The sequence below is a fragment of the Myotis lucifugus genome, unplaced genomic scaffold (genome assembly GCF_000147115.1).
Source record: "Myotis lucifugus unplaced genomic scaffold, Myoluc2.0 scaffold_595, whole genome shotgun sequence".
In the NCBI taxonomy this organism is placed as follows: domain Eukaryota; kingdom Metazoa; phylum Chordata; class Mammalia; order Chiroptera; family Vespertilionidae; genus Myotis; species Myotis lucifugus.
The window spans coordinates 233,731-251,736 of NW_005871643.1; the positions used below are offsets into that span (position 1 = coordinate 233,731).

General features: G+C 58.1%; 1 protein-coding gene across 1 annotated transcript in view; it reads right to left on the bottom strand.

The window, feature by feature from the left end:
- Positions 1-18,006, bottom strand: part of LOC102436527 (pre-B-cell leukemia transcription factor 1) — a 193,575-nt gene that overhangs the window by 18,292 nt on the left and 157,277 nt on the right. Inside the window, 5 exon segments of the mRNA XM_014446981.2 lie at positions 745-834; positions 1,953-2,065; positions 8,325-8,484; positions 11,714-11,849; positions 16,858-17,048. Coding sequence (XP_014302467.1) covers positions 745-834; positions 1,953-2,065; positions 8,325-8,484; positions 11,714-11,849; positions 16,858-17,048 — 690 coding nt within the window.

Sequence of the window (18,006 nt, forward strand, 5' to 3'; positions counted from 1 at the left end):
TCCCCAGTTTAGTCTAATCATCCCAACGAAACAACAGAGACCATCCCCACCCGCCCAGCACAGGCCGGCCAGCAGGGCCCCCGCCTCGGGGCTCCAGGCCCAGGACCCTCAGCTGTCCCAGCTTGCTGTCACCGCTGTGAGGGAGCGGACGGCTGATCTGAGGAATCGAGTTGGATTGCTGTCCCAAATCTACACTCGGCTCTCCTTGTGTCTGTCTGATCGATTTCACTCTGTGCGACACAGCTTGTCGCTACGGATTTTCATGCTGGTCGGGAGCCGCGGGGACCCAAGGGCCAGTGGACGAGGCTCAGCACCCGCCCGTGCCTCTGCCAACCCCGCCTCTCTGTTGATGGCTTTTTAATCGGCCTTCAACGGGTCGGAGACAGGGTTCTCTTTCAGACCACGCACCTGATGCGATGGACACCGGCTACCGGCTTTGCTCCCGTTCCCAGGCGGCCTCGGCAACCTTCCCACCCTGTCGTCGGTCACCTGTTCAGCTCTCCCCGCGGAGGAGGCATGTGGCCGCAGGTGCCTGCCAACGCTGATTGTGTCTGGCAGCCCCGGACGCCAGGGGCCCGCATGACCCCACCCCAGCGCCTCGGTTTTGTGGTCAGAATGCTGCCGACGGCGACACCGACACAGACACGAGAAACTAAGCTCAGCTGAGTCCCACTAAGTGTCACTGTGAGCCCGGTGGCTGTGAAATAATTGGCAGGGAGAGAACGGAGGGATTTGTGTCCTTACACTGATGCCCTGGGGACTGTACATCTGACTGGCCGCCAGTCCGTCACTGTATCCTCCTGTCTGGCTGATAACATGGCGAAGGGTATCCACCTGCGGGAGGAATGAGAGAGGAGGTTAGTCAGGGCACTACCGCTCGGCACGCCAGGCCCGCGCCATCGCTCGGAGACGCTCCTCCGGGGCTCCAGGAGGAGGCTGGCTTCTCTCTAAGCCAACCCAGTCTCCCCTCGAGCTCCGTGAGGCGACAGGAACACGGTAACAGAAAGGGGGCCCCACTGAGCTTCCAGGAAGCTGCATGAGGCGGTGGAGGGGCACCACGGGAGAGGGAGGACTGCCCCCCACATCTCCGTGCAGCTTCTCCCCGGCTGGTGTCCCATAGAGGGCACCCGGCCAGCCACCGCCCGAGAGCAGGTGTGGCTGGCACGCATCTGTCTGGGGACACATGATGGCCAGCGTTGCGACCTGGCCAAAGTGGACCGTATCTCCTCACTCGTGACCCAGGCACTTCCTGAGTGAGGGCTGGAGCGCCGGCCCTCGGTCTATTCTGGGCGCGCCGTGCTTCCTGGCCACGTGCCAATGACACGGGTGGGCGTGGCTGGTAAAGTCTGGGCAGTTCTGACCCAGAGCCCCCCACTGCCCCTCGCCCATCAGGGGTGGGAGGGTGAGCTGCTCAGGGCCCTGGGCTACACCACACGCTTCACTTTCACTTCCCAGCATGGACTTGGACTCGGCACCAGAACAGGTCCCTGGACCCGCAGGAAGGCTGGGCAACGGGCTCCGTCAGCCGGCGGGGTCTCCCGAGCTTCACGTGGAAGCAGGAGACGCTCAGCGCCTGCCTCCCAGGACTCACCTCCGTGTCGGGCAGATACCGAGTGGAAACCCAGAGTGAGAGGGAGACCAGAGAGCGAGCCGATGCCTGAGCAGCCCCTCCATCCCGGGCAGTGAGCACAGAGCACTGACTCCCCTCGCTCCTGCCCCGCCTTCCCAGTGTGACTGACAAGCCAGAGCCAAATGCATTCACCAAGTGTGGACGAGATTCCCCCCGACAATGGTTGTCTGTTTCGGTTTGGTTTGGTTGTTGCTAAGGTTTGTTGCTACGTGTCCCTCTTTCTGGACAGAAGCGGGAAGTGCCAACACGTCCAGGAAGTGCCCACACGACCGAGGGCTCTGGGCTCCAGGTGCCCCCTGCCGGCACAGTGGCTGGTCCCTACCTGTGACTGCACGTTGGCTCCAACCTGGGCCCCTTGGTAAGAATCCCCATTGAGTGACTGCACGCTCATGAACAAATCTCCAGAGTTTGACATGTTAAAAGAGCTGGAAGAACCTGGAAAGGAAAGGATGAGGCACCTGAATCACAGAAAGGAAAAGGCTCCGCCCGCAACTGACAGCGAGAGGAAGAGCAACATGCAAAGCAACCCCCAAACGAAACTGCACCCAAACCCCTCCCACGCCTGGTTAGTAGCATGGAGAACGGAGCAGACAGAGGTGCAGGGGTCCTCGTGCGGCGGAGCCACAGTGGGCAGGCGCCCCAGGCCGGGCCCTGTAGCAGCTCCCAGCTGGGGGAGGGGCCGGACATTCTTGTCCGCTCATCTAGTGGGTCTGGGGCAGTCTCCAGGCCTAAGGCCTCTCTCCCCGCCCCTGGGGTCTAGGGTTAGCCAGGGGACCGCACGCGGGAAAACGTGGGCTGGTCCACACCACGTTCGCCCCCACCTGGAGCGCACGAGCTGGGCAGCTGCGTCCGAATACTGTCGGCCCACCTGCCTGCACTGGGCAGCGCGGGGAGGGGTGCGTGAAGCAGTGCCCTTGCCGGCTGGACCCAGGTTTGACTCCACTGACATTGCTGATTTCTAGAAAGCAGGTGAAGCTCCTTGCTGGGTGGCAAACAGCCCAAGAAGCCTCTGGGGTGGGGAAAAGGTGTGAGAATGAGCCACCCTCCCCTGCTACCTGCCGCTATGGAGGAAGAGGAAGCAGGGTTAATGGGCCAGGAACGGGCGAGCATGCGTGAGTATGGAGTGCTGATAACAATAGTAATAATAGCACAGGGCCTGCAGGGGCGCAGTAAGCATCTGCCCAGAGATGGAGCCTTTCCCTGGAGTTTGCCTGGAGGTCCATCCTGGCCCCACCCCGGCTCCCCTGGGAAAAGCTACCCTCACAACCTAAATACCAGGTGTGGGAAGCTTAGGATTACTCTGAAGGCAGCGTGCAGCTCAGCGCATTAGGAAAGGAAGCCCGACGTGCAAGGTGTGGTTAAGTCATGACGTTAGCCTGGAAGAGGAGACGCAGGGCCAGGTCCTTCCACTCTGTCCTTTCCAGCCAGACGCTCTGGAGTCGCCCAACAAGGATTCCTGCCTGAGCTCGGGCTCCTTCCTGGCTCTGCAGGAGCGACCTGCCTCCCACAGGAGGGCCCACCACTCGGGCGGGGCTCCGGTTCTCTCCTGGAGGAGGCCTTCTAGCAGTGCCTCCTACGCTAACTAGCCGTCCTAGCCTCACGCTTCAAGAGCCATGAGAGGAAGCAAGGTGAGCTGAGCACGACCGGCCTAGGACAGCCTCGAGATGGAAAGAGCGTCTTTCTAGGCTCTTCGGGACGCTCCTCGACACGCAAGGACCCAGCTATTTTGCTGCATGAACTGAGCTCGCACTCGCTCCCTTCTGGTGGGAAACAGGGAGTTCCTTCTTTGGGGGTGGGCGCCCCGACACTGCCTGGAGAACGCTGGCCTTGCCACAGCTCTGCACACACCCTGTGTCGTCTGGCACATTTCTCTGTGTAGCTCGTCCCAAAGAAATGAGAAAAGATGGGTCTTAGGCAAAATAGGCAACACAGGCCCAAGGTCTGTGCTGTTCCGGCTCTGGCTCCCAACTAGGGTGATGCGCAGGGTCCCAGTCAGCCTCCCGGTGACCTGTCACTCCCAGGCCTCCATGCCCTCGTTATTTCCCTCTTGAATCTTCCTTTTAATCCCAGAAATAGAAGCGAAATAACGAAAGCCACTTTGCTGTGTGACAACATGCACTCCCATGCCAATGCCATCAGCACCCAGGACCGGCCGCTCTGAGAACCAACTGGAGTCGCTCACAGGCTCTCGGCGCTCCCGGGAGCGCGCAGTCTGAGCGCGGGAGTGCGACCCTTCCCAGTCAAATAGCAGGAACACTACCCTCCAGATGCTGGCTGGTGGCACACACACCAAGAACCGGGAGAACCCCATGGGGTACCCAACACCCAGGAATGTGGCATCCCTGACCACGAAGGCCGGGATGTGCCAGTTACAAGGTTACGCCGCCATCAACACACGATGTCAGAAATATACGAGCACAGAGTAATGGTAACTGTGCCCGGGCCTCACGGACACAGAGAGGACGGGCGCAGGGCAAGGGCTCAGAGCGGTAACTGCGGGCTCCCGTGTGCTGGGCTGTCTCCTGCACGCGGGTAACACAACCAGGGCTCCTGACCCTGATGTGTATCTGGAGGCGGCGACTGCACTCTGGGACAGAAGGTCACACCACCATCTAAGCAACCGAAGACAGGTCCCTCCTCCTGTGCGGGAGCCCGGAGGGAGCGGGAGAGGCACAGCTCACGGGCCAGCTCCGCGGTGCCGTGGCCTTCCCATTCCACGGAAGCATCTGCTGGTCAGTCACAGGGACCTTACCTGTGGGCGGCGGTAACATCACCACCAATTAGTCCAGCAGCTGAGCCACATGCTGGCCAGCCCACAGGCTCAGACTGGACTTGGGAAGGGGCGCGGTTCCAGCTGCCACCCCGACATCCGGGGCTCGTATGGAGCTACACTGCCTGAAGGAGACCGAGAGGGAGCCTGGGTCCCCGTGGGCGCCACGCGTTGGCGCAGGCAGACGTGTGAGTGCGGGGGTCCCGGAGACTGCACGTCTAGAGTCTTCAGGACACGTACATTTGTGCAGGAAAAAGAAAACCGATCGACTTCATCACCCAAAAAAGAGAATGCTAATGATGAAATCGCCATGCTGCACGGGGTTTCCGGCCCCGGCACGGCTGCCCTCTTGGCACCAGTCTTCCGGTGGGAACGTGTTACGGACTTGTACGGCGGAATGATCACCCACGTGCCTGGCCTCTCCGCCCTCCCAAACGGGGGCAGCGCCAAGTGCCTGCAGACAGTCCCGTGTGTCCCGGGACGCAAGCTCCCTGCTGAGCGCGGTGACAGGATAGACGTGCTGTCCTCCCGGAGGAGCTCAGCGTGGGGAGGAGCCCTGCGTGTTCTCTCCACTGCGTCTGTGTGAAGTAGCAACGGGGAGGTCGGCCTCTGTTTGCAGACAGAGGAGGGGCCGCCCGTCAGGACCCACAGCAGGGGCGGCTCGAGGAAGGCTGAGTGTCTCCGCTGGCCTCTCTGTTCTCCATGTCTCCTCCTCCTCCCAATTCAAACTCCCTGCTACTTCCTGCTCAGGGGAAAGGTTGTCTGGCCGCTGGGATCCCCATGGCAGGTGTGGGTGGAGGTTCTGAGCCCCAATCCCGAGAGGCTGTGTGGTTCTCCACTGAGACGTGAAGGGGAGGAACACAGGAAGCGAGGACACAACAGAACCACCAGCTGGGCAGAGTCTTCCACTGGTCTTGGAACACAAATGACAAGGGTTCCGGGGGTTCCTGGGCCTGCCAGTCACCCTCCCTGGGCTCGTGGCCTTCTCTCAGGAAGCCAGGGTCCAGGCTTTGATGTGACAATCCTCCACCAACCCCCGAAGCACCAGCCTCCTATTTCCGGGTGGAATGCGAACACGAACCAGGGCTCCTACTAAGTAAACGGGGCCGGAGGGCGGCCTGCCACGTGGGGCCTGCCGCTGCCCTCGGCACATCCCTGCCGCTGGGCAGAAAGGCTGACACCTGGGCGTGCATCGTGGTCACAGATCCGGATCCCATGCTAATGTCGGTGCTGCCACCGTGGACACTGGCAAAGCACAGCCCATTTCTTCTCTCCTGGATGCGACAACGTCCTCCGAGCTTCCCAGAAGATAATCTACCTCCCCAAAGGGCCCCCTTTATCCGAGAGATCAACACTTCCTGTGATCTCATCAACCATGAGTCATGGGGACTGTCCCTCAAGGTCTTCCCAGAAGAATTTTGGACCCAGGGCTGTAATTATTACTTCAATGGGCCCCCATTTTTGCATTCTGTTTTTGTTTTACATTTTCTTTCTTCCTTCTATTCTTCCTCTTTGCTGCATCCATTTTGCCAACTCTGTTGGTACAAAATACGACATTTGCCAAGCATGCTCACTAATCTCTAGGTGCTCACTAATCCGCCCCAGGTCCCAGTTTTAAGTGATTTTTATGAAATATGCTTAAGGAAACAGACGTGCATCTGTCAGCCAACAGGGATACTCAGAAGCGGCTGCCTAGCGGGAGGAAGAGCCGCTCTGGCGGGAGCCTCGGGGAGCCGTGCTGGCCCGGCGGCCGCCTTGCAGGAGGAACGCGGATTTACAGCGAGCAAACCTCCGACACCGCTCCCGCCTCGACAGGGATCAGAACGCTCCCGGGTTCTGGAGCAGGAGGCTTCCAACTCAGCCAAACACAGTTCCAGATTCCCTTTTGTTTAAACTTGGCGTCTGCTTTCACGGTCACTTATGCTTTACTCATCGCAGAGCTGACACAGCATTAGAAACAGCCTGTGATCTCGGCCACGTCCGCGTTCTGCCTTGCCCTGTGGGCGATGTGGGCTGCGCGGAGAGCCGAAGAGCGCAGACAAGCCGCCCGTGTCTCCTGTTGACGCGTGTCCTTTAGGAGTCCCGCTGCTGCACACACCGCACATTCCCTTTTCTCTGCTTTAGAGAAAGCGCACGCAGGGCTCCTCTCCACGTTATTTCCAACGACTTCAGAACAACTGGAGGGCTTGGCTCAGGTTTCCCGAAATCATTCACTTTGTGCTCAGAATAGTCACATGAAGTTGGAGCCACCAGAAACACTTCTCAGGAAACTGTAATCAGTGACATTCCGAGAGGCCAGAGGCTCCTCCCACCCAGGCAGGGGTGCGTGCTGCCTGCTCTCTCTTCCCTCCCTCAGGGAGGAGGAAAAGTCACGGAGTAGTGATGAGGGGAGTCTGCAGGGCCCGTCCGTCCGAGGACGTGCCATGAATCACGCCGCCATCTGTGGGGCAGATCTACGGGAGAGGAAAGCCATTTCCACCTCTGCTTTGCATTATGATAACCTTTGTGGTGTGCGGAGTGCGCTTTGCTGACAAACTGTCCTTCTCCCAAAGAGGCCGCGAACCGCCTGCTCGCGGTGCACGCCCACCGGGTCGCTGGGTCTGACACGCTCCATCACGGGCCAATGGGGCAGGAGGAAGCTCTGGTTCTTAACCTGTTGGCCTCGATCCTCAGTCTTACACCACAACGGGGAGAAGGAAACACACAGAACCTCCACAGCACGTACGCTCTGCGCCCCCTCCTGGGGTGCTGGGAGAAACAGCTGGGCAGATGCTGTGCCTCCCCACGCCAGTCTGCAGAGCCCAGGCCCCTCCATAGTGGGTTCCGTTTAAAGAAAGGGCACAGCCCCGAGATGTGGAGAACCTTATGGCAATAGATCTGTGCGTCCAGGGGCCTCGTGTCTCCAAGAACCGCCACAGCTGGGAGGGGACCTTAGTGGACAAGCAAGCTTTGGGGTCAGAGATACCATGTGCCCCCAGAAAGGCTGGGAGTTAGATTTTCAATATTAAGAGCTCACATATTTAAATGTGCGACTCTTTAAAATTGGAGGCATCGATTTTCTCACATGTGCACCCCCAGCCGTGGGGTAAACTGCCATAAACTAAGGTCAAACTCATTTCATTAGGAAAATTTCTGGTTTTTCCCTTAGGGAAAAAGCACCAACATACCCTCCACAGCACACAAACACTAAGGTTACAGTTTATGCATGCTGACTATGTTTTCTCCGCAGGGGGAAGTGCAGACTGGATGAGAGACAGCACACCCCAAAACGTAAGTTGTGAGCCTAAACTCTGGTGCATAAAACCAGGAACACAGCACAGGACTGAGCATAACGTGAAGACTGAAACCTGAATCATCTGAATCAATGACTGGCAATTTCCTTTTGTAGTTTACATATAGAAACCCAACAAAATAAAATGGCAAAGAATAACAACTATCAGAAGTATAGAGATATTACAGTCTGACTTTGCAGAACCGAACACCCACTGAGATGTTGGCTGGAAGAGTGAATGTTCACACGTGGAGCCGTGCTCGTAGGCGACCCAGCCAGTATGTGATGCAGCAAAGGGACAAGTGTCAAGTTCCATGAAACAGACCCAGGGCTAGGACCCGGGACCAGGTCCACGTGCCCACGTAGCCATCGAGCTTCCTCCCGGCATCTCTGAAGGGGGAACGTGGCGTCAACTCCTCAAAACCAACTGATTTACCTTAAACAGACACACCTGTGCTCACCTCCAGGCAAGCCCTTCGTGAGCGGAACACATCACTCTTTGCAAATGAAAGGGAAACCCCTCAGGGGCACTGACACCAAAGGACACGCAGATTCATAAACCGAGAAACCTGAAGGTTTGAAGAAAACCCCGATGCAGAAAAAGCAAGTATAAACACGGAGCCCAGTCCCCCCAAATCAAAGAGGAAACTAACCAGCCGAGTTGGGAGTTGAGGGTGAGTTAGCCTGGCTTCCGTGGGCTGACACATTGGTGGCAGTGACAGCCGTTTTGGCAGCATAAATATTGGCTTCCTCTTGAAATTTACCTATGTTCTTCTTGTACCGGATTCGCTTATTTCCAAACCAGTTTGATACCTAGAGCGTGTGAGAGAAGACGAGAAGGTTAGCATTTCCTCCTCCACACAGGGCCATTGTGAGGGGGAGGGGAAGCCGGAGAGGTGGGTGCGGGGATTCTCCAGCTAAGATTTCACAACCTTGAGGAAAAGGCCTGAAGTTAGAGTCGAAAGCAGCAACGGTATAACACGAGACTCTCTCGCTGAACAACACAATTCACACAACCACAGCGACACAAACTCCCCAGGAGGAGCCACTCTTTAAACCAGGACCTTCTCAGGCCGGGCAAGCGTCGGGAATTTGCTGACCTGTTAAGTATGACACTAAAACAAAATGCTTTTAAAAACTAAGTGTAGTTTTGGCCCTGGCTGGTGTGGCTCAGTTGGTTGAGCGTGGCCTGGGCACCGAGAGGTCGCCGGTTGGATTCCTGGTTAGTGTACATGCCTGGGTTTGGGGCTCCATCTCCAGTAGGGGGCAACTGATCAATGATTCTCTCATCAATGTTTCTCTCTCTCTCTCTCTCTAAAATAAAATAAAAACATATTTTTAAAAAATTAAAATAAAATAAAGAACAATGAGTGCAGTGTTGGCAAGAATTTTCTTTGTTATAGCAATGCTCACGCTGACTTTGGGCAATAAACATACACTGACCTTTAAATATCCATGTAAATCTAGGTCAAATGCAGACTCTTCGGGGTTAGGTAACTTTCATGTGGACTGGATGCTTAGCCGTGGTGCTAAGACCGTGTCAGCATCCGTGGGGTCAGGCCCACAGGCTTCGCTGGGTGTGCCAGGCCCGCCCTCTCGACCTGGGGAGAAACTGGGGCTCCAGGCTCCCGCGTGCAAGCCAACACTCGGAATAAGCCTGGTTTCCGTTCGCTGTGAATTCAGTCCCTTGGCGAGGCTCACAGCAGCTGTCCCGGCCTCTGCCAGACACAATTGGGGCAGTGCCCGTGAGCCTCCCTCCCCGATCCCGGCCTAGGAAGGCGCGTGTGTGCCCCAGATTCCAGATGTGACTTAGCACTGAAATGCCGGGGCTTACGTAACACAAAGCGGACTCTGTGCCTGGCGGGGGCGGGCGGTGCTCCTGCACCTGGGCACACACAGTGTCTGTGCCGAAGGCGGACAAAGGGAATTCTTGCAAACGACACCGACTTTAGACTACGTGAGCGAGATTCAGTCTCACACGCTGACCCCCGTTGCTCTGCGCAGTGGGTGATACAGCAGAAACGCCAAGGCTTTGCTTAAAAATCAAACTCAGAGGAGGGCATGGCTGGGTCGTTCTCTGACGCTGTGCAGTCCCCCCCAATCCCTGTTCTCCCTGGACAACGCCCCACCCCATGAGCATCAACGTAGCTGGGCTGCGTTTTGACTGCTGGTGGGACAGGGAGCGGAAGGAGAGGGCTCCTTGGAGGGCCTGGATGAGCTGAGAAACGGGGGATGATGGTAGTCTGGGGGACTTCTGAGGAAGAAAGGACACGCCTGAGGGATGGTGAAATCAGCTACAAGCGAGAAAACAGGAGAAGGAAGAGGTGCAGGGGGACATGTTGGGGACAGTTCCCTTCTAGGCAAGAACAGCCGAATGGGAGGGAAGGTGCCAGCTCTGTCCGGAATGCCTGGTGGCCCACCAGGGGCTGTCGCATGCCCTGGGCGACACATAGAACCCGTGTCTCATTAATGACCTCACTGCTCAGCATCATGGTCTGAGGTCTGACAGGCAGTCCCGGGCCGGTGGAGCCCTAGCTCCTCTGGAGAGACTTGGAGGGCACGGTGAACCTACAACGCCCCCAGAGCCCGTGGGCACAGCATGGAGAGTCCCCGTGAAGCTGGCGCCCCGGGGGAGCAGGTATGTCTGCGGCCGTGAATGTGGACGAGGTCCCTCAGCATGCAGAACAGTGCTCGCCAAGCCAAGGGCATGGAGAGCTGCTGAACAGACTCCCTCCTCCCTGCCCCTGAGGTTTTGATTCAGGATTGGGAGGGGCCATTGTTAAGGAAGAAAGGAGGGAGGGAGAGAGGGAGGGAGGGAGGGAGGCAGGGCCCTGGCTGGGCATCAGGGACCTGGTCCACAGCTGGCGCCACCACACACCTAGCAAAGGCGGAAAAGTCACTTCTCCTTCCTCGTGGACCACGGATCTAGGCTCAGAGGACAATGGGTGGAGGCCCAGACAGAGGACCCCCGCCCCCGCCCCTGGGGTGGTGCTTCCTGGGTTGTTGGGACTGGAAATGACCTTCCGCTGGGTCAGCGGCTAAGGAAGGTGGAGCTGCAAAGGGGTTGATCTTCCCACCTTATCTTCCTGGAAGGTGTTGCTAACGCTGCTGCAAAATCACACAGCTTGTTGGGGAGCCCCTGGCAAGCTCGTCATCGGGGTCCCGTGTGGAGACTATACTCTGGCCAGGCCTAATTCTGCTTGGCTCATCGCAGGCTGATGGGAGTGCGCCCTGCAGGGAGTACCAGGAGCCAGGACTCGGTTCAACAAAGTACAGCTGCACAGCTTGTTCAAGAGGACGGACAACTGTCCAGCGAACTCTGCAATACATCAGTCCCCCCACCCCACCCCACCCCCATTTGGGTCTCTTGCACGTGAGATAATGCCGAGGAAGTCTTTCTGTGGTAGATCTCAGACTCTCCCTCCTGGTCCCAGCTAGAGATCAGGACGGAATCCGAGGTTCCAACTGAGCGAGAAGTTGGCACGGACCCTCTTACTATGAATGTTGCCTCCTCTCCTTCTCACACGAATGCTGAAGACTCGGGTCTGTGAACATCCTGCATCTTGCCCTGACAACGGACACCTGTCACGTCATGGCTCTCTGGGGGAGGGGCACTCGGAGACGTGTGCGACCACTCCAGTGCACACCGGGCCGTTAGTTCCCCACACCCTCGTCAGTGAGCGCAGAGAGAAGGCGCGTCTGTCCCTTTCACGCGACAGTTCGTCCCCTGGCTGCGGAGTTCCTGGGTGGGGCAGAAAGTGGGCTAAGGCATGGACTGTGTCTGAGAAACTACAGGAGAACTTTCCTTGAAAGCTCCTCCGTGTTGGAGGCAGCGGGCTGTCGGTGGGAGGAACCCGAGCCCTGGTTTCAACAGCCCTCCACTGGGTCTTTGGTTCCAGCTGGTCCCTGGCCAGTTCCCCAGGCCCTGGCCCGAAACTCCCTATTCACACAGCGCAGGCTGACCCTGCTGTCTTAGGGCTTCAGCTGCTAGAGCCTGCAGGCCCCGGGGCCGCCCCCAGGCGCAGGCTGAGCCGGGCCTCACCTGGGACACGGTGATGCCGCACTTCTTGGCCAGCTCCTCTTTGGCTTCCTCACTGGGGTAAGGGTTGCTGAGATGGGAATAGAAATATTCATTCAGGATTTCCGTCGCCTGCTTGTTGAAATTCCGTCTCTTCCGCCTGCACGGGAGAAAGGGAGCAAACGAGACACAAAAACGAGTTCACACCAAATTCACACCAACAGGGAGAGAAGGGGTCCACTGGGAGAAGACAGGACTGTGCCAAGGGGCCGGCTGCCACAGCCATCACACACCCACTTTCGAGACACCCACTGTGCCCGGAAGAGGGCCTGGCGCGGCGGAAGGACCGAGGGCTTGCCCTCCCGGCCCCGGAGCGAAGCGGCATCTCCAGGTAAGAACAGCCCCACATGGCAGATCAGATGCCTGCTGCCTGCTTCCATGCACACACAGGTGGCTGAGCCCAAGACCACTTTTTGAATAAAAGCGTTTTTCTGCCTTTAAAAAAAAGTGCTAATTGAACTAATTTAAAGTGAGAATTCCTTCACTGCCTCCTCCAGGAAGGCCTTGTGTGGGGACACCGCTCACTGCAGACGCTGGTCGTCCCCCCACCCCCGAGCGGGGGCCTCCTTCTTTAAAATAAAATTAGCTCACTTGCCTTTCTTGCTTCTATCAAAAGCTTTTCCTTATGGACAAGATGCCCAGAACGTCCCTGGTTGTGCCAGGATAGAGTTTCCCAATTTAGCCAACAGAAAGCACGGACCACCGTGCTAGACAGGAAATTCAGCTAATATTGTGTTTTCCGGTCCCGCGTGGATTAATTAACACGATGAAGTGCCTGATTTTACCGGGTGAGCACCATCTGTCCACAGGTATGAGCCACATCTGTCCAGACACTGCAAGACGAGTCTCTCTCCCCAATCACGCTGGGTTTCTGGGTCACCAGCATCAGAACTGGGCAGTTGAGTTAAAAACCCAACTGAAAAGTAGGCAAGTGTCTGAAGCTCCCGTGTGACGGGGTCTGGGGGGGAGCCCGAGCTGCCTCGGTACCAAGCTTGTCCTCGCATCACCTCTGGCTTCCTCTGGGCCTGGAGAGAGTTGTTCGGGGCCTGGGCCCTGCGCCCCGAACGCTGCCCTGATGGGGAGAGCCTCGCTCCTGTGGGGGCAGTCTCCCGGTAGGCCTCACCGCCCGTTGGGTCTGCTCCCCACTCCTTCCTGGCTGTGTCAGCCTAGGCCACACAGCCTAGGCCGGCGAAACCCCGGGGCCAGGATTTGTCAGGATTTAAGAAACTTAGCGGAAGTGACACACTTCCCAGGATAGGTGCAGGGACGCAGACACCGGGCTACTCGCTTTGGCTTTAAGTGTTATCAGCTCGAGAACCAGGCCATTCAAACCTCTGAGAGTCGGTCTTTAGACTTTGATTTTAAGAAATATGGATGTGGATGAATTATTCCCGGATAAATGCAGCATATTAGAGAAAAAACTCCTTGAATCTGACAGATTTTAGAGTGGGACACGTAGGCATTGTGGACTTACGTTGCTAAGCACCATACATGCTGTCCCCTGCCCTAATCTAATCCCTAACCCAACCCCAACCCTAACCCTAACCTAGCCCTACCCCTACCCCTACCCCTAACACTACCCCTGACTCTACCCCTAACGCTGACCTGAGCCCGAGCCCTGCTGTGCCCTGGTCCTGGATACAGGACACAGCTCTGGCTTTCCAGGGGGGCCATCCTGTCCCTGGTGCCCATTGCCCCCAATCCTACCCATGTTTACACAACTTCACCCAGCCACACCACATGAGCCCCGTCCCCCAAAGACACTCCTGGCTTCCGCACTCTGCCTTCCCACCCACCCTGCCTTTCTCAGCAGCATGTGCACAGGTGTGTATGTCTCCCAACTGCCGGGCGGTCCCCACGGGGAGGGGCTGTCCCATGCTCATCTGAAACCCGAGTGCCAGCCCACAGTGAGCACTCAGGCCGCGCTGTGTGGCCGCTGGAGGGCGCTGTCCATGGCTCCTGCCACGCTGACCTCACGCTTCTCTGAGACTCAGGCCTGTGCCCACCCTGACTCCTTCCTGGCCACTCAGGGTTGGCAGTTGTGTCCCAGGAGTTCACATGCGGTTTGTGTGGCGTCTAAGAGCCTCTGTGCCATGAGATGAGCTCCCTGAAGGCTGGGCCCATGCACGCCTTTTTCATCTTTGTTGTTCCAGTGCTAGCTCAGCATCTGGGCTCTATTCGGTGAGCAAATCCATCTCTACCGAGCCCTTCTGAGCGCCCCCCTCCCGGTCCTTCCTCTTCCACGGCCCCGTCGCTGTTCCCTTTCTGCAGCCCCTCTATCGGGCGAGGCGCACACGGCACTTCTCACCATGGTTACCTTCTTGCTGTTCTTGCCAGCAAAACGTTATTGAAAAAGGCAAATTGTTGCCAGACAATCATTAAGAGCAGCGGTCGCCAACCTTTCGGACCTCACAGACCACCAGTCCAACGTAAATACCGCCGGTTGGCGACCGCTGATTAAGGGGGTTTATAAGTCCTCTCTCTTTTAACTGCAAAGAAAAGGAGTAGAGTTCGGATTCTGAGCGCTAGCCTGCTAGGTCTCTGTGCTGGCACCTTGCCCATAAACCGCTTTAATCTCCACACTTGCACAGCACGAGGCTTGGTGCATGGCATGAGATGATGAACATTGAATGAATGGGTGAATTAATGAATGAGTGGAATTTTTAAGCCGCCATTTTCTGGCTCAGTTAAGCCAACGTAAGGCAGAGAAAAAGGAAATGACTTGCATGGACGAAACCTGGGCAGAGCTCAGGGGAAGAGGGGGAGGCGGATTCTACGGAGCCCGTGAGGACCCACGCTCACAGCTCCTGGGAGCGGGGGGTGAGGGGGTGGGGGGGACACTGAGAGCAGCGCAGGCAGAGGGGGCACTGGGCTAACGCTTGCCATGGTGGGACCCCCCTGCCGGCCGTGTGGGCCGCCTGTTGGAGGGGCGGCTCCCAGAGCCTAGACCTGCCCCAGAGTTGTGGGAACTGAAATCTGCCCCGTGGAGACAGTTTGGAAGAGGCCCCGCGCCCAGGTGAGTCCGGCTTCGGCCGGCACCTGGGTCACAGCTTTGCGACCCCAGGCAGCAGGGACGGTGAGGCACTGTGTTAGCGGCTAAGTTTGTGGCTGGTGTAGGAGACAACTGGGAGCGAACACAGGGGTGTGTGTACACAGCACAGCAGGAACATGTACGTCTACATGTGTGGTGACCTAGCACACACGCATCCCCTTTGCGTGTTACCCCTCCCCGTTACCCCTCGCTCTCTGCTGAGCCCCCGTAGCCTGGCCCGTGGCAGGCCGCCGCACACTGTGTTTGCACTCAGAAGGCCATTGGCTCGGCCCTGGATGGCGTTGGGGGTTATATTCTTTCACTGACACCAAATATACCCTGAGAATAAGCGCCAAGAACGACTGGCTCAGCTGTGCTCGCTGGGACCGTGGCTCAGAGGCCGTGATTCAGAGGTCGCACCCCAAGCAGGAACGAAGCTCCCTGGAAGGGATGGTCTCGGGCCAAAGGAAATGGTCGGCGTGGAGGCCATGGGAGCCGAGGCCCTGGCTTTGCGTCCGACCGCGGCCCGGATGCAGCAGGATTGCAGCAGGGACAGTCTGGGCGCCGGCCTGCCCCCTTCTCCCCGCCTCCTTTCTTGAAAAGAACTCAGTCTGGGTCCAACTTTTCTTTTTTTCAGTATCTGCCAACATAAATACCAACTCCAGCATTTTAACGAGGGGTGTTGCCATGGGGATGGCAGAGTGGCGGCTGCACTCAGGGAGGGACCCGAGGCCGCCCGTCACTTGCAGGCCGCCCTGCGAGGAATCGCCTGCGTGAGAGAAGCCAGGCTGGTGGCCTTGGAGGAGGGGGACGCAGGGTCCTGCCTCGGGGACCCCCTCCCCACTCATGGGCACGCCCAGCCAGGAAAAGCCATCTTCAGTTTCACTTTCTCTTGGCTATTCCGCCAGCCCAGAGGCAGGCTGCTGGCTGGCGTTCTCACGCTACGCTCCAGGGGGGCCCACAACACACCGAACAACAGGGAGTGAGGGGATGCCGGGCCTGTGGGCGGCAAAGGCCACGATGGAGCAGAGAGAAACACACGATTCCAGGGGAGACAAATGCAAAGAGAGCAGCCAGCCTGTCTGAAAAAGCCATGACCGTGAAACGGTGCACCCCTGACACATCTAACTGTTTAATGATAAAAATAGGAGAGTGGGATTGTCTTCAGAAAATGGCACAAGGAAGGTGACTCCGCCTTCGTGGGAGATGCCCCTGGGGACGAGGTGCAGCCAGAGAGGCAGCCTCTCCGAGGGGCGTCTGCAAGATCACACGGGCGCCGGAGAAGTCCAGCACTGCCCGAACCCTCTGGTCTCGGGAGGAGGGGCTGAGAGCCATGGCTTGTCATCTGTTCTCAGGTTCGGTCTTAAAGGGCCTTTGTATCCATGGCTTCAACTGAATTCTTTGAACTCACACGAGGCCCTGAGCAGCAATCCCAAAGAAAACATGGAACCTGAGCCAAGGTTCGGCCCCTGTGCACCTACCCTCGCTCCCTGTGCCCCCGGGACCGTGTCTCGCCGTCTGTTCTCCTAATCTCAGCCCGGAGTGTGGCAGTGGCGATCGACCTGCACATGGCCCGGAGGGGGTCCCAGCTCTCAAACGGAACTGCCTTTCCAGGGAACGTGTCGGACCGCGTGCTAGTGAGACCCTATAAAGACGGGCCCATAGAGGAGGTCCCCGCCCGGCTGGGTGCTTAGTGGGTTAGAGCGTCGTCCCCCATACACCAAGGTTGTGGGTTCCATCCCCGGTCAGGGCACATACAGAATCAACTAATGAATCGAGTATGAATGCAAAAATGGGTGGAACAACAAGCCAGTCTCTCTTTCTCTTTCAAATCAATCAATATAAAAAAGGAGGTCCCCAGTAGTAGGAAAAAGTCCTGCCTTTGCTGTCCCCATAGCCACGTCGTCCTTGCTCCGGAATGGACGCGGCCCTCCAGCCCCACGCTTCCTGCAGCTCTGGCCACAGCGGCCTCCCTGGCCCACGCCCTTCCTCGGCTCCCTGGGGAAACCCGGGCCTGGAGCGGGCCGCAGCCCCAGCCCCCTGGACGCTCCCAGAGGCCGGGCCGAGGGCGACTCACCGCGCGTCCAGGAACCGGGAGCGCAGGATCATGACGGCCTCGCACGTGCTCTGCTTGAGCTGCATCTGGATGGAGCTGAACTTGCGGTGGATGATGCTCACCATCCGCTCGATCTCCTTCGGGGAGATGGGCCTGGTCCGGCTCTGCTCGCGCAGCAGGTTCATCACGTGGGTGGTGAACTCATTGCAGGCCTGCGGGGACAGGACACGCAGGTGAGGGCCGGCGGGCGTGCGGCGCCCGGGATGTGGGTGCAGGGACCCACAGGGCATTGCAGGCCTGCGGGGACAGGACACGCGGTGAGGGCCAGCGGGCGTGCGGCGCCCGGGATGTGGGTGCAGGGACCCACAGGGCATTGCAGGCCTGTGGGGACAGGACACGCAGGTGAGGGCCGGCGGGCGTGCGGCGCCCGGGATGTGGGTGCAGGGACCCACAGGGCATTGCAGGCCTGTGGGGACAGGACACGCGGTGAGGGCCGGCGGGCGTGCGGCGCCCGGGATGTGGGTGCAGCGACCCACAGGGCGTGGGTGGCATTCTGTCAAGTCGGAGGCACAGACCAAGTGACAGCCTGACGCTAACCTTGGGCCATCCATAGATTTTAAGAGAAAAGAAAATTCTTAATCATGTTTCGATCTTTTTCCCCATGATTTTACTGCTGTAAAGGACGAGAAGATAATTTCAGTGTAAAATACACGTCACAACCCCGCCCCCTCCGTGTTCACAGCCACAGAGAGTGTGGGGCCACAAAAGCACGTCCTGCCTCATCCACGGAAGAGTGGGATCCTGGGATTCTAAGCTTCCCACCAACCCATTTCCACTCCTGCTTTTGTTACAAGGAGTCCCTCCTCGCTGGCCTCTGGGAGGCCCCGTGCCCACAACGGGAGGGGCCCCTAGGCATAGCCTCACAGCGGGACTTAGAGGGTTCAGGGGCTCGCCCTGCACACACTAGTGGGGTGTAACCGCGGTGCCCTAGGGCCCAGGCATCCTGGCCTCCCCTCTGACCCGCTGCCTTTTCCTTTAATGTCTGTCCTTATCACCTGTAGCCAGGTTTCCCAGCTCGGCACTCAGTAAAGCACCTGTTCCCAGGTGAACTCACGCAATGCCGTCAGAGTGGAGTCGATGTGTAAAGGAAAAGGCTGTTGTGAGAACCCA